We start from the raw sequence: 15,839 nt of genomic DNA, 5'->3' as shown, positions 1-15,839 counted from the left end.
CAATTGGCATGAAACTGATTAGAAGCATCCTGTTCGTTCAACAGAATCCTGTCAAAATATGGTCCACAATTGGCAGTAATTTAAGGCTTTGCTAATTTCCTTAGGCTTGAGGCCCCCTTTTAGTTCTCCGAGCAAAATATCCCAATTTTCCCCCCATCCCGACTCTTTGTCCTGGTTTCAGAGCTGGATGTTGTTCTTGAATTGGGATGATGAGGCAGATATTGAAAAAAATGACTATGGTTTGACTGACCATCCAATGTGTATTTGATTTCCTTACTGTAGATTCTCCAGATGTAGAGCTCCTTCCTCCTCTTGGGTACATTTTATCTGTCACTTGGAGCTATGTTTCATATATTATCATAGAATTTACAGTGCAGAAGGACGCCATTCGGCACCGGCTCTTGGAAAGAGCACCCTACCCAAGGTCAACACCTCCACCCTGTCCCCATAACCCAGTAACCCCATAACCCAGTAACCCCATCCAACATTAAGGGCAATTTTGGACACTAAGGGCAATTTATCATGGCCAATCTACCTAACCTGCACATCTTTGGACTGTGGGAGGAAACCGGAGCACCCGGAGGAAACCCACGCACACACTGGGAGGATGTGCAGACTCCGCACAGACAGTGACCCAAGCTGGAGTCGAACCTGGGACTCTGGAGCTGTGAAGCAATTGTGCTATCCACAATGCTACCGTGCTGCCCTTATGTTAAGTGACATGAGGATTAAAAACAATAATATACCAGGGTTGCGGAGACTTGGCATGTTTAAGTATGGGGAAGAGGTGGCGTAGTGGTATTGTCACTGGACTAGTAATTCAGAGACCCAGGATAACGATCTAGGGACCCACCACGGCATATCTGGAATTAAAAGTCTATTGATGACCGTGAAACCATTGTCGATTGTCGTAAAAACCCATCTGGTTCACTAATGTCCTTTGGGGAAGGAAATCTGCTACCCTTACCTGGTGTGGTCTACATCCGTCTCCAGACCCACAGCAACGCGGTTGACTCTTAAATGGCCTCTGAAATGGCCTAGCAAGCCACTCCGTTGTATTCAACTGCTCAGACAATGTCCCAGACACCACTGTCACCATTCCTGGGTATGTCCTGTCTCACCGGCCAGACAGACCAAGCCGAGGCGGCGGCACAGTGGTATATAGTCGGGAGGAAGATGCCCTGGGAGTCCTCAACATTGACTCTGGACACCATGGAGTCTCATGGCTTCAGGTTAAACATGGGCAAGGAAACCACCTGCTGATTACCACGTACCGGCCACCATCAGCTGATGAATCAGTACTCCTCCATGTTGAACACCACTTGGAGGAAGCACTGAGGGTGGCAAGAGCACAGAAGATGCTCTGGGTGGGAGACTTCAATGTCCATCACTAAGAGTGACCAAAGGACATAGCTGCAAGACTGTGGTGGTGAGGGAACCAACAAGAGGGAAAAACATACTTAACCTCCTCACCTACCTGCATGCTGCAGATGTATCTGTCCATGACAGTAGCAGTAGAAGTGACCACCACACATTCCTTATGGAGACAAAGTCCCGTCTTCACATTGAGGATACCCTCCATCGTGTTGTCTGGCACTGCCACCGTGCTAAATGGGATAGACTTCGAACAGATCTAGAAACCCAAGATTGGGCATCCTTGAAGTGCTGTGGGCCATCAGCAGCAGAATTATATTCAACCACAATCTGCAACCTCATGGCCTGGCATATCCCCCACTCTGCCATTACCACCAAGCCAGGGGATCAACCCTGGTTTAATAAAGAGTATGCCAGGAGCAACACCAGGCATATGGAAAAATGAGATGTCGACCTGGTGAAGTTACAGCACAGGACTACTTGTGTGCCAAACAGCAAGTAATAGACAGAGCTAAGTGATTCCACAACCAATGCATCAGATCTAAGCTCTGCAGTCCTGCCACATCCAGCTGTGAATGGTGGTGGACTATTAAGCACCTCACTGGAGGAGGTGGTTCCTCAAATATCCCCATCCTCTATGATGGAGGAGCCCAACACAGATGTGCAAAAGACGAGGTTGAGGCATTTACAACAATCTTCAGCCAGAAGTGCCGAGTGGATGATCCATCTCGGTCTCCTCCAGAAGTCCCCAGCATCACAGATATCAGACTTCAACCAATACAATTCACTCCACGTGATCTGAAGAAATGGCTGAAGGCACTGGATGCTGCAAAGGCTGACAGTATTCCGGCATTAGTACTGAAGACTTGTGCTCCAGAACTTGCCGCACCCCTAGCCAAACTGTTCTAGTAAAGATACAACATTGGCATCTACCCGGCAAGGTGTGTCCTGTACAACAGAAACAGCCAATAAATCCAACCCAGCCAATTACCACCCTATCGGTCTACTCTCCGTCAGCAAAGTGATGGAAGGAGTCATCAACAGTGCTATCAAGCAGCACTTGCTCGGTAATAACCTGCGCAGGAAGCTCCATTTGGGTTCCGTCAGGGTCAATCTGCTCCTGATCTCATTACAGCCTTGGTTCAAACATGGACAAAAGGGCTGAATGCCAGAGGTGAGGTGAGAGCGACTGCCCTTGACATCAAGGCAACATTTGACCAAGTATGGCATCAAGGAGCCCAGGCTAAACTGAAGTCAATGGGAATCGGGGCGAGTAAACTATCCATTGGTGTCATATTTGGCACAAAGGAAGATGGTTGTGGTGGTTGGAGGTCAATCATCTCCACTCCAGGACATCACTGCAGGAGTTCCTCATGTCCTAGGCCCAACCATCTTCAGCTGCTTCATCAATGACCTGCCTACCATCAAAACTTCAGAAATGGGGGTGTTTGTGGATGACAGCACAATGCTCAGCACCATTCGCGACTCAGATAATGAAGCAGTCCCTGTTCAAATGCAGCAAGAGCTGGACAATATCCAGGTATTTGTACTGCTAATAATTGGACTTAGTTGTGGCATGTTTCATGGGCAATTAACATGAAAATGTAACAATTTTATGGAGCTTGTGGGCAAAATGTGTTTTTTGTGAACCTAATGGCAAGAGTGGGGCAACTTGTGACTATAAGACATAGGAGCAGAATTAGACCACTCGGCCCATTGTGTCTGCTCCGACAAATGGGAATTCTCGGAGTATTTCTTCCTCGCTTCAGCATTTATAGATGTGCATCAATATTCTATTAGAGCGAATCTGGTCGAATGGTTATTTTGGTCATGTTGCTTTTGTCTTCAGGCTGTGATCTGTTGTTGAGTGGTTGCACTGTATTGGAACACTGAATGTGAGAACCTTGCTGTACATTCGGCAAACTGAGGATTGGCAGTGACTATTTTGTGTTTTGATGTCTTTACTGTTACAGGAAGCTTATATTGCTGACCTTGATGCAAAGAGTGGAGCCAGTCTGAAGCTTACAATCCTCAACCCTAAGGGCAGGATTTGGACAATGGTGGCCGGAGGAGGTGCCTCTGTCGTGTACAGGTATTGCTTACCCTCCATGGACTGAATCCAGGCGCCTTAGCTTTAAAACACAAAATGCATCACTCTATCCTTTTGAGCACCGGTACATGGTTCCTGTCATGATTAAATTCAGGGAATGGATGCTGAATTTTAACTTTGTGAAAGCAAGGAAAGGTTTAGGAAATTTCCTCGCTGTTCTGCTTTGATTTGAACATTTTTGTTTCTTTGTTGCTCAAAATGAATGTCTAGTACCCAACCTTCTGGGGTACTATTGGGCAGCCAATGTGTCAATGGTGCGTAAATGGGTGATGGAGGGGGGAGGGGCGGCGTGGAAAAGAATGGAGATGGCGTCATGTAGAGGTACAAGCCTGGGTGCCATGGTAACGGCACCGTTGCCGCTCTCCCCCAAGAGGGTTACCACGAGCCCGGTGGTGGCGGCGACCCTAAGAATCTGGGGACAGTGGAGACGGCATCGGGGGGAAACAGGGGGCTCGATGGAGGCTCCACTGGGTGGCAACCATCGGTTCATCCCGGGGAACACGGACGGGGGATTCAGGGGATGGCAAAGGGCGGGCATCAGCAAATTGAGGGACCTGTTTATTGGCGGGAGGTTTGCGGGCCTGGGGGAACTGGAAGATAAATTTGGCCTTCCCCAGGGGAACATGTTCAGATACCTGCAGGTAAAGGCGTTTGCTAGGCGACAGGTAGAGGGATTCCCTTTGCTGCCCTCGCAGGGGACGATGGACAGAGTGCTTTCGGGGGTGTGGGTAGGAGAGGGGAAGGTGTCTGACATCTATAAGGTAATGCAGGAGGTGGAGGAGCTGAAGGCTAAATGGGAGGAGGAACTCGGGGAGCAGATAGAGGATGGGACTTGGGCGGAGGCCTTGGAGAGAGTCAACTCCTCCTCCTCATGTGCGAGGCTTAGTCTCATCCAATTTAAGGTGCTGCACCGGGCCCATATGTCCGGGACTAGGATGAGTAGGTTCTTCGGGGGTGAGGACAGGTGCACCAGATGTTCGGGGAGTCCTGCGAACCACGCCCATATGTTCTGGGCATGCCCAGCACTGGAAGAATTCTGGAAGGGGGTGGCGGGGACGGTGTCGAGGGTGGTTGGATCCAGGGTCAAACCAGGGTGGGGACTCGCGATTTTTGGGGTTGGGGTGGAGCCGGGAGTGCAGGAGGCGAAAGAGGCCGGTGTCCTGGCCTTTGCGTCCCTAGTAGCCCGTCGAAGGATTCTGTTACAATGGAAGGATGCAAGGCCCCCAAGCGTGGAGACCTGGATCAGTGACATGGCGGGATTTATAAAATTGGAAAAGGTCAAATTTGCCCTGAGAGGATCAATACAAGAGTTCTATAAACGATGGCAGCCTTTTCTGGACTTCCTGGCTCAGAGATAGGTAACTGGGTCAATAGCAGCAGCAACCCGGGGGGGGGGGTGCATTATTGTAGTGTTTATTCTGTAACTTTATAGTGTGTTAATTTACGTTGTTGTTAAAATGCTGGGTTGTTCATGGGGATGGGGCAAATGTATATGATTGTTAATATTATTGTTATTTTCGGTATTTTACTAAGGTGCGTTATTGTTGTATAAAATCAAAATTTCTCAATAAAAATTATTTAAAAAAAAAAAATGAATGTCTAGTAAAAGGTAGGTGAAATTGCATCTGTGGAGAGTTAATGTTTCAGGTCCATCGACTTCATAATATCCCTGCAGTGCAGAAGGAGGCCGTTCAACCCATCGAGTCTGCACCGACCCTTTGAAAGAGCACCCTACTTAAGTACCTGACCTAATCTTTTGGACACTAAGGGGAATTTATCATGGCCATTCACCTCATCACATCTTTGGACTGAGAGGAAACTGGTGTACCAGGAGGAAACCAATGCAGACACTGAGAACGTGCAGACTCCGCACAGACAGTGGCCCAAGCCAGGAATCAAACCTGGGAACCTGGCACTGTGAAGCAACAATGCTAATCACTGTTTTGGGTTGTGGATGTGAAACGCACGCAAACACGGGGCAAATGTGCAAACTCCACACAGACAGTGACCTAGAGCCGAGATTGATTTGTCTTTTATATTGGCTTAGCTATTAACTGTTTTCCTTACTATTGATCACAGTGACACAATCTGTGACCTTGGAGGAGTGGATGAGTTGGCAAATTATGGCGAGTACTCTGGCGCCCCCAGCGAGCAGCAGACCTATGACTATGCTAAGACCATTCTGTCTCTAATGACCAGAGAGCAACACTCGGAAGGTGAGAACAAAAGGAATTGAAATTGTTTTGTTACTGCTCAAACTCAATACAACATTTGAGGAGCACAGTTCTTCAACTAACTATAACATTGTGATACTTCTCTGCTGTTTTCACTCTCTGCATTGTACATGCTAAATCTCCAGTGGCTCCCTTATTATCCAGTGACGTTGGTTCTCTCCTTTTTATATGTGTATGCTGATCTTAAGAAACATCGCCCTGGGAAACATAATTAGTTTCCATGAATGCTGCTCGCACTTAGCGCTTCTTCACCATCTGCATTGATTCTCCGGGCATTGTTGGCCTCTTCCGTCCTCTATTAACATTAAGATAAGGTTGGGCCAAATATTTTCTCATTTGTGGGTATGTGGGTGTCGCTGGCTATACCAGCATTGCCCATCCATAATTGCCATTGAGAAGGTAGTGGTGAGCTGCCACCTTACACCATTGCAGCTCACGTTGTAGGAATAACCACAGTGCTATTACGATCGGAGTTCCGGGATTTTGACCCAGCATCAATGAAGGAAGGTGATATAATTCCAAGTCAGGATGATGTGGCTTGGAGGTGAACTTGCAGGTGGTGGTGTTCCCATGCATCTGCTGCCCTAGTCCTTCTCGATGGTAGAGGATAGCAGAGGCACTGGTCTCAGTCTTCCTTAGATTCAGGTGGTTAATGAGGACTGGAGAATTACAAACATTACGCCCTTGTTCAAAAAGGGAGTGTGGATAAGCCCAACAACTACAGGCCAGTCAGTTCAACTTTGGTGGGGAAAGGTCGAGAAACTATAATTCGTGACAATGTTTATAGTCACATGGAGAAATGTAGGTTAATTAAGAAATGCCAGCATAGGGTTCTTAAGGGAAAATCATGTTTAGCTAACTTGCTGGAGTTTTTTTGTAGATGTAACAGAATGTTGAGGGCAATGTTGTTGCCATGAATTTGTACATGGGACTTCTAAAAGGCATCGATAACAGTGCCACACAACATATGAGCAAAGTCATAGTTCATAGAACATAGAACATTACAGCGCAGTACAGGCCCTTTGGCCCTTGATGTTGCGCCAACCTGTGAAACTCCTCTAAAGCCCATCTGCACTATTCCCTTATCGTCCATATGTCTATCCAATGACCATCATGGAATAATAGTTGCATGGATATGGAATTGGCTGAGTGGTAGGAAACAGTTGTTGGGTGCAAAACTCAGAAGCCTTGTGAACTTTGTGGGGGATAGTGTAGAATTCCAAAGGACACGGAGACGTTGATGGAATGGGAAGACAGGTGACAATGAAGTTAAATGCCAAGAAATGTGAAGTGATTCATTTTGGTAGAAAGAATGTGGAAATAAGTATAAAATAAGAGGTAGAACGCTAAAAGGGGTCCAGGGGCAGAGGTATCTGGGTGTGTATATGTACGTAACTCAATGAAAGTGGCAGGATAGTTTGAGACAGCGGTTAATAAAGCATACGGTATCTTGTGTTTTATTAATATGGGCTTATGTTGAACTTCTCGTACCGGCCTCCCCGAACAGGCGCCGGAATGTGGCGACTAGAGGCTTTTCACAGTAATTTCATTGAAGCATACTTGTGACAATGAGCGATTATTATTATTATTAACTTGTGTAAGACACTCATTCAGCCAAAAGTATCGCATCTAGTTGTGGCACCACACTTCAGGAGAGAGTGCAGGCATTGGAGAGAGTGCAGGCATTGGAGAGAGTGCAGGCATTGGAGAGAGTGCAGGCATTGGAGAGAGTGCAGGCATTGGAGAGAGTGCAGGCATTGGAGAGAGTGCAGGCATTGGAGAGAGTGCAGGCATTGGAGAGAGTGCAGGCATTGGAGAGAGTGCAGGCATTGGAGAGAGTGCAGGCATTGGAGAGAGTGCAGGCATTGGAGAGAGTGCAGGCATTGGAGAGAGTGCAGGCATTGGAGAGAGTGCAGGCATTGGAGAGAGTGCAGGCATTGGAGAGAGTGCAGGCATTGGAGAGAGTGCAGGCATTGGAGAGAGTGCAGGCATTGGAGAGAGTGCAGGCATTGGAGAGAGTGCAGGCATTGATTCATGAGAATGGTTCCTTGCATTGATTTTTAGGGCATTGCAGGTAGATTGGAGAAATTAGGACTTTTCCTCAGAAAAGAAGACCCAAGAAGATTTGATATTGGTATTCAGAATCAAGAGGCACTGGAGAGAGTGGATGGGGAAACCACACTGGTGGAAGGATTGAGAACAATAGAGCACAGATTTAAAGAAATTAGCAAGAGGACCTAGGGTGTTGAAACCGACCCCATACACTTTTTACAATGAACACCCAGCTCCTCTCCAAAGTTCAGTGTCCTTGCACTCCTCCCGGTCCATGTCTGTATGTCACCCCAGAACCAATTGTACTTTTGCACCATCCTTCCTCTTCTCTGAGTCCATCTTTGTCCCTTGTGCTGTGAAATGTTTATCTTTTATTCAAGAGGCATTATAAATAGCCAGGTAGTTATATCAGCTTTCTTTTAACTGACTCCTTTATCTTGCCTGAATAACTTATTCAATTTTGTTTAGGAAAAATCCTCATTATTGGAGGCAGCATCGCTAACTTCACAAACGTAGCAGCAACATTTAAGGTAATGAGTCATCCCTCACTCCCTCCCTCATACCCAACTATTTACAACTGCAATAATACTTATTTTTCTGAACTTGTCAGATTGGTTGGTGGATTGATTTGGTGGGTGAAGCTTGGCACATGTGGAGGACCAGAATGCATGAAGCAAGTGGCTGGTGTGGGGGGCATATAGCTTGTGGGGGACATTGGTGGAGGAAGAAAAGAGTGGAAGATTAAAAGAGCCCAACAGCAAAGTTATCCTGGTTGGGGAGTGGTGTTTGGCAGGGGAGGGGATGTTGCTGGAGAGAAAAAGACAATGCAAGTTAAGGGGAGCACAACAACAAGGATTCCATGGCTGGAGGGACTGAGGAAGAGGAGTGACATGTAATAGGAATATCTTGAAGTATGGAATGAGTGAGGGGGAAAGCATGGGAGGTGATTGGGATGGTGGAGAGGGATAGAAACAGGAGGGGGGGAAGGGAAGGCAGGGGATTGGAGAAGAGGGAGGAATGCCCTTGCAACAGGAGTAGGCGATTTGGCCTGTCGAGACCACTCTGCCATTCAGTGAGACCATGGCTGAGCATCTACCCCAATGTCTCTTTCCTGCACTACCCCCATATCCCTTGATGTTGCTAGTGTCTAGAAATCGATCGATATGTCCTAACTTGTTGAGTGAGAGTTTCCACAGCCCTCTGGGATAGAGAATTCCAAAGAATCTGAGTGAAGAAATTCCTATGCATCTCAGTCTTAAATGGTCTGCCCCTTAGTCTGGCACACTGCCCTCTGGTTTTGGAATCTGCAGCCAGGGGAACATCCCATCTACACCTATCCCCTCATGCCCTGCAAGAGCTTTCAGTTTTAATGAGATCACCTCTCATTCTTTGAAACTCCAGAGAATATAGGCCCTGTTTGCTCAATCTCTCCTTGTATGATCCTGCCATCTCAGGGAATAGCCTGGTGACCTCCATTGCAATACTTTGGCAAATATAACCCTCGATAAGGAGACCAAAGCTTTACACTGTACTCCGGACCTTGGCATGGTGAACAGAATGTATGAGGCATGGGAGGGATAGATTGTCAAAATTGCAGTGGGACTGATCATGGGAGATGCCCCTTTCATCCATATTCAGGACTATGGCTGAGTTCCTGTTCAACTTTGAGAGTCACTGTTTAGTTCCAGCATATCTGATCGATTGAATTTTGAGGATACTTTTCAAGATGTCAGCTAAGCTAGGGGCAGCACGGTGGCGCAGTGGTTAGCATTGCTGCCTCACGGCGCCGAGGTCCCAGGTTCGATCCCGGCTCTGGGTCACTGTCCATGTGGAGTTTGCACATTCTCCCCCTGTTTGCATGGGTTTCACCCCCACAACCCAGAAGATGTGCAGGATTGATGGATTGGCAACGCTAAATTGTCCCTTAATTGGAAAAATTGAATTGGATACTCTAAATTTAAAAAACAAATATTTTTAAAAAATATGTCAGCTAAGCTGCTGCTTTCAGAAAGGGGGTATGGCATCAAGGGGACAGCATGGGAATGATGGAATGGGGTAGCTAGGGATGACTGGTGGAGATGAAATGGGAGAGTGGGAAGAATGAAATAGTGTGGGATCGGGATAGCCGGGGAGGGATGGATGGGATGATATTTGTTGGGTGTGCCAATTTGACTGCAAATTTCTTGCAGGAAGAATATGTTTGGGATGTCACGGGAAGAAGGATGCGTTATTGGAGCAATGATAGGAAGGATAGAGATGATCTGGGAAGGGAAGATGTGATGGTGGAATCTGTTCAGCATACCTAATTTGATTGCAAATATTTTGCAAGTTTCTGCTAGTTATGTTTTGTGTAAAATAATTGTGCCTAGTGATCCGGTTGATCCTTAATTGATCACATGGCAATACAGATGAGGCTGATCCAACTTTGTTCATCTAGAAAGAATCTCAACTCCTCCTAAATTCAGCTGTTTTAGATCATTAAAGGATATTTACTCTGCTGGGCTGATGGAACGGGCTCATTTTATATCTTTGTCAAACATTAAGTCTATATCAAACAAGAATAAAGGATGCTGGAAAATCTCAGTAGATCTGGCAGCATCTGTGAGGAGAGAGTTAACATTAAGTCTGTTTTCTCTGCTTGCAGATGCTGCCAGATCTGCGTTTTCCCCGCATCCGTTCTTGTTTCAGATTCCAGCACCTGCAGTATTTTGCTTATTCCAGTAAATTTCCACAGCTGTCCATTTATCTCTGGCTACTATGGCTATTAATTACTGGGCTGATGTCCTTTTGCCTCTTGGCATTTCTTCTGTCTTTTTCTAGGTTACAACCCTTTTAGGCTCGCAAACAGCCAGAATTAAATTAATTTCAAAGACAGCGATTAAACTAATGGATTTTTATAAGATGCCTGGCTGACTTGCATGAGAAAGAAGGAAAGCACTTTCAATGTGAAGGGCACCTTCTGAAACATTACTGCCGATTTCAATGTCTGTGCCGCACTATGATATCACTCAAAACAGGTCTTTAATTGTCCTCTGAGTCACCTTGCTGACTATCTGATGGTGAAGCTGGTTTGTTACGTTTGTGACTGACTAATATGTTTCTGACTAAAAATTGGTATCTTTCCTGCTCTTTTAAGTACTGATCCCATCACTTGCAGAAGTCAATAAAAGGCCTGGTCTGATGATAATCTTCATTGTCACAAGTAGGCTTACATTAACACTGCAATGAAGTTACTGTGAAAAGTCCCTAGTCGCCACACTCCAGCGCCTGTTCGGGTGTACAATGGGAGAATTCAGAATGTCCAAATTATCTAACAGCTCTTCTTTCGGGACTTGTGGGATGAAACCAGAGCGCCCGGAGGAAACCCACGCAAACACGGGGAGAACGTGCAGACTCTGAACAGTCACCCAAGCCACGAATTGAACCTGGGACCCTGGAGCTGTGAAGCAAAGTGCTAACCACTGTGCTCAAGTGTTGCCTTATAATGGCAGTAATCCCTGTGCTCTTAGGAAAACAGCTAAACATTCTTGACTTGGAAGAATTAAAGGAGCCAAACAGTCTTTCCCCGTTAAACCTCTTGCTTAAATTGTCATTATACTGAAGCTGTAACCACCTGATGTCTTGTTAATCTTTTTCCTTTCATAGGGCATAGTTCGTGCAATCAAGGACTACCAAACCCCGCTGCAGAACCATAACGTGTCTATTTTTGTCAGGAGAGGTGGACCCAATTACCAAGAGGGCCTCCGTGTGATGGGTGAAGTTGGTGAGGTTTGATTTTTTTTTTAAAGCAGAATCTAAGGCATCTACCCATGAGGTAGTTAGATACTTCGAACAACGTACAGCGTAAAATTAGGAGTTAAGAGTGCCATTAGTCAAATTGGTGCTGTTTGGGGCAGCTCTGTGGTTGGCACTGCTCCCTCACAGCACTGAGGACCCGGGTTCGATCCTGGCCCCAGGTCACTGTCCGTATGGAGTTTGCACATTCTCCCCATGTCTACGTGGGTCTCACCCCCACAACCCAAAGATGTGCAGGGTAGATGAATTAGCCATGCTAAATTGCCCCTTAATTTGGAAAAAAGAATTGAGTACTCCATATTTAAAAAAAAATTTGGTGCCTCTTATTACAAATTTTTTAAAAAACCATTATAGGATGTGGGCATCAGGACTGCATTTATTGCCCATTCCTAATTTCCCGTGAGAGGGTGGTGGTGTGCAACTGCAGTCTGTGTGTAGCTACTCCCAGTGCTAGAGGGTGTTCCAGGATTTTGACCCAGTGATAGTGAAGGAACAATGATATATTTCCAAGTCAGTGTGGTGAGTGGCTTGGAGGGGAACATCCAGGTGGTGGTGTTCCCATGTGTTTGCCGTGCTTGCCCTTTGAGAAGGTAGTGGCCATGTTTTCGAAGGTGCTGTCTAAGGAGCCTTGGTGAATTCCAGAAGTGCATCATATATATAGTACACATGTGGAGGAGGAGGGACTGTGTGTTTGTGGGTGAGGTGCTAATCAAACAGGCTGCTTTCCACCTGGATGGTGGTGAGCTTCTTGTGTTATTGGAGCCGCACTCATCCAGGCAAATGGATAGTATTTTGTCACCCTCCTGACTTGTAGGTGGTGGACTCACTACAGGATTCCTAGCCTTTGATCTGCTGTTGTAGTCACAGTATTTATATGGCTAGGTCAATTCAGTTTCTGGTCAGTGGTAACTCTCGGGAGTTGGGGGAATTCACCAGTGGTTATGCCATTGAATGTCATGGGGCAATGGTTTGATTCTCTCTTGTTGGAGTTGGTAATTGCCTGGCACTTGTGTGGTGTGAATGTTAGTTGTCAACCAAAGTCTGGATATTGTCCAGGTCTTGCATTTGGACATGAACAACTTCAGTATCTGAGTAGCCATTGGCAAATATCCCCGCTTTGACCTTGTGAGTGAAGAAGTATCATTGATTAAGCAACTGAAGGTGGTTAGGTCTCAGACAACCTGTTGGTCTGTAACTCTGATTCCGTTAACAGGTCTTCCATACAAATCTGGCTGACTTTGTGAAAATTAATTTATGTGATGTAGGCGTTGCTGGCTATGCCAACATTTATTTCCCATCCCTAATTGCCCTTGAGAAGATGGTAGTGAGCTGCTAACCTGAACCGCTGCAGTTCCTGTGGTGTAGGTTCTGCAAGATGCTCTTCGGGAGGGAGTTTCAGGACTTTGACCCAGCGACAGTGAAGGAATGGCGATTATATTTACAAATCGGGATGGTGTGTGACTTGAAGGGGAACCTCCAGGTGGTGGTGCTCCTAGATGTCTGCTGTCCTTGGCCTTCTAAATGGTAGTGGTCTTGATTTGAGAGGGACTGCCCAAGGAAGTTGCTGTAGGATCTAGAAGCGATGAGACCTGTCCACAGTGGGGATGGCAAAAGACCAATCCAGGATGTTAAAACTGACCCAAAGAAAGGGAGGATGAGGGCGGTACAGTGGTTAGCCATGCCGCCTCACGGCGCTGAGGTCCCAGGTTCGATCCCGGTTCTGGGTCACTGTCCGTGTGGAGTTTGCACATTCTCCCCGTGTTTGCGTGGGTTTCGGCCCCCACAACCCAAAGATGTGCAGGGTAAGTGGATTGGCCACACTAACTTGCCCCTTAATTGGAAAAATTAATTGAGTACTCTAAATTTATTTATTTTTTTAAAAGAAAGGGAGGATGTGGAGGAAAAGAAAAGACTGTAACACCGTGGGAAGTATAGAACATGCACGCCTGTTTAAATCTATCCATGTTCCGTCAGTGCTGTATGTCTGTTCCAGTTTGGAAAATGAGGGAGAGCAGATTAAATTTTCTTCTCTGACTCTCCTAAAATGGGATGTTTTCCTATCGACTCTTAATATTTCTATCCTTAGCACCTTCTCCTCTAGCACATTAGAGAGGCTCATTTTCATTTGTACCACAAGGTTATTTAGTCCCATCTGTTCTAATCCTAATTGTTGAACCTTGTTTCACAGGGAAAACAACTGGAATTCCAATCTACGTTTTTGGAACAGAAACACACATGACAGCAATTGTGGGAATGGCACTTGGTCACCGGACCATTCCTGACCAGCCACCAATGGCTTCCCACACTGCTAACTTCCTACTAAATGCAAGTGGCAGTCCTTCAGTAAGTGTGGGAGCTTAAAACCAGGAGTAATCAAATTGATTAAGGTGATAAAGGATTTGATGGGGCTAGGAAGAAGTGGAAAATTTGTGAACAAAGGGGTATGATAATGTTAGAGCTAGGGGTGGTATCAGTAGTACCTCACCCAAATGGTAGCTGAAATCTGGAAATATTACCGATTTCTATTGGGCACAGGTAGTAAGGAACATGGAAGCAAGGTGGGTGAAAGAGTTGAGATATATCTCAGCTATTCATAAATGGCTGAACCGGTTGCTTGTTGCTCGCTCTGAGGAACAAGCTGAAAGAAAATGTGATGTGTTGTGTATCTGGGGAATTCTATTAGGTTCTTGACTAATTAGAGGATCAGGGGTTATGGGGAGAAGGCAGGAGAATGGGGATGAGAAAATATCAGCCATGATTGAATGGTGGAGCAGACTCGATGGGCTGAGTGGCCTAATTCTGCTCCTATGTCTTATGGTCTTATGGAATAGTGCAACATGTGTCGAGTATTTATGGGGCAAGACTCTCCAAGATGGCGCCGGACTGTGGCGACTCTCTGCGAGCTCTCCCAAACAGATCCTCTTTTTACATCTCTTATAATCATACAAATCTTTTAAAATTTAATTCTAAGACTAACATTATCACTAACCTTTCTATGTATTTACATTGTGTACCTTGTGTTGTCCTATTAGGTATTTTATTTTAATTTTATTTTCATGTACTAAATGATCTGTTTGAGTTGCTCACAGAAAAATTATTTTCACTGTACTTCAGTACACGTGACAGTAAACAAACCAATCCAAATTTGCATGTTGTCAGGTTGTTTGTACTGCAGTGAATGATGCACAGGTTGCTAATGACTGCTGCATCCCAAATCGAGCTGTAGATTAACTTTGTTTCTCATTTCCTTCCAGACCCCAGCCCCTAGTAGAACTGCTTCTTTCTCGGATTCAAAATCTGAGGATACCAACAGAACATCAAGGAGCCTGAAGCACAACATTCCACATGGTAATTCAATAAACTTACCCATAAAGGCAGGCTGTAGCTAAAACTTTGCCTAGCACATGTATATCTTACATAAGAGTCAAACCTTTGTTAAAGGGGAAATGCCAAAATCCAAATTATAGCATTTTATGAATGAATTGTCCCCATAGCCTGTTCCATTTTATTTTTTATTTAAGAATGCTGTTAATTTGCTGCAGGCAACATTTGACTCGGTTTCCTGCAGCCGGTTGTCAAGAGGTTACCACCAATAGTGCAAGTGTACTTTCTCCTACCTAGTATACTGTCTCCTGCCTTTCACAGAACATGTCAATTACACTAGAGAAATTAATTCACTTTAAAAACCCCTCTGTTCTGTCTGCTGGTGAGATCCTGATCTCTGTCACTTGTCCCATCAAATCTCCATCAAATCCCTGACCCCACTCCCATTCTGGTCCCTCTGTTTATCACCTTCTACGCTGCTTCAGAAGCTGGACATAACATTGAGGAACAGCACCGTATCTTTATGCAAAGCCCATTGGCCTTATTGCTAACTTTGGTGCTCGAATCTTAACTACATCTTCTCTCCGGCAGGAGGTGCTGATGTTTCCAAGGGCCTGGTGTGGGGGGGGGGACAAATTTGTGCTTGGGTGGGGGTCCCTCAGTTGGAACACCAAGATGGTCAGTGCTCTGTGTCCACCTGCCTTTTCTTTAGACTCCTTGGTCCCAACATTGAGCTTAGCGAAAACATGCTTCTCATTTGACCTACCTCATTCCCTGACTTCCTGAAGCTATTCGCATATTCTGCCTCTCTTCTCACTCTCTCTGATTTTGTGCGTCCTATTGTCTCATGCTCATCACTCTGCATTTTATTTTTTTTTTGTTTTCCATTTAAACACTTTATAGATTCAGTTTCTCTTTCTGCCTATTTTTTTCTTTTCCTTTGTTTTTCA

At 45.6% G+C, this 15,839-nt stretch overlaps 1 protein-coding gene across 3 annotated transcripts in view; it reads left to right on the top strand.

Annotated features, from left to right (window-relative positions):
- The window catches only part of LOC119954563 (ATP-citrate synthase), a 102,093-nt gene that overhangs the window by 33,310 nt on the left and 52,944 nt on the right, over positions 1-15,839 (top strand). For all 3 annotated transcript variants that reach the window (XM_038779905.1, XM_038779904.1, XM_038779903.1), the window contains exons 8-13: positions 3,348-3,466; positions 5,564-5,700; positions 8,239-8,300; positions 11,416-11,533; positions 13,754-13,908; positions 14,820-14,913. In XM_038779905.1, the coding sequence (XP_038635833.1) occupies positions 3,348-3,466; positions 5,564-5,700; positions 8,239-8,300; positions 11,416-11,533; positions 13,754-13,908; positions 14,820-14,913 (685 nt within the window). The remainder of the gene's footprint in view (positions 1-3,347; positions 3,467-5,563; positions 5,701-8,238; positions 8,301-11,415; positions 11,534-13,753; positions 13,909-14,819; positions 14,914-15,839) is intronic.

Source organism: Scyliorhinus canicula, chromosome 19 (genome assembly GCF_902713615.1).
Source record: "Scyliorhinus canicula chromosome 19, sScyCan1.1, whole genome shotgun sequence".
NCBI lineage: Eukaryota > Metazoa > Chordata > Chondrichthyes > Carcharhiniformes > Scyliorhinidae > Scyliorhinus > Scyliorhinus canicula.
The sequence above is the reverse complement of the archived record's forward strand: the minus strand, read 5'-3'. Positions and strand labels throughout refer to the sequence as shown.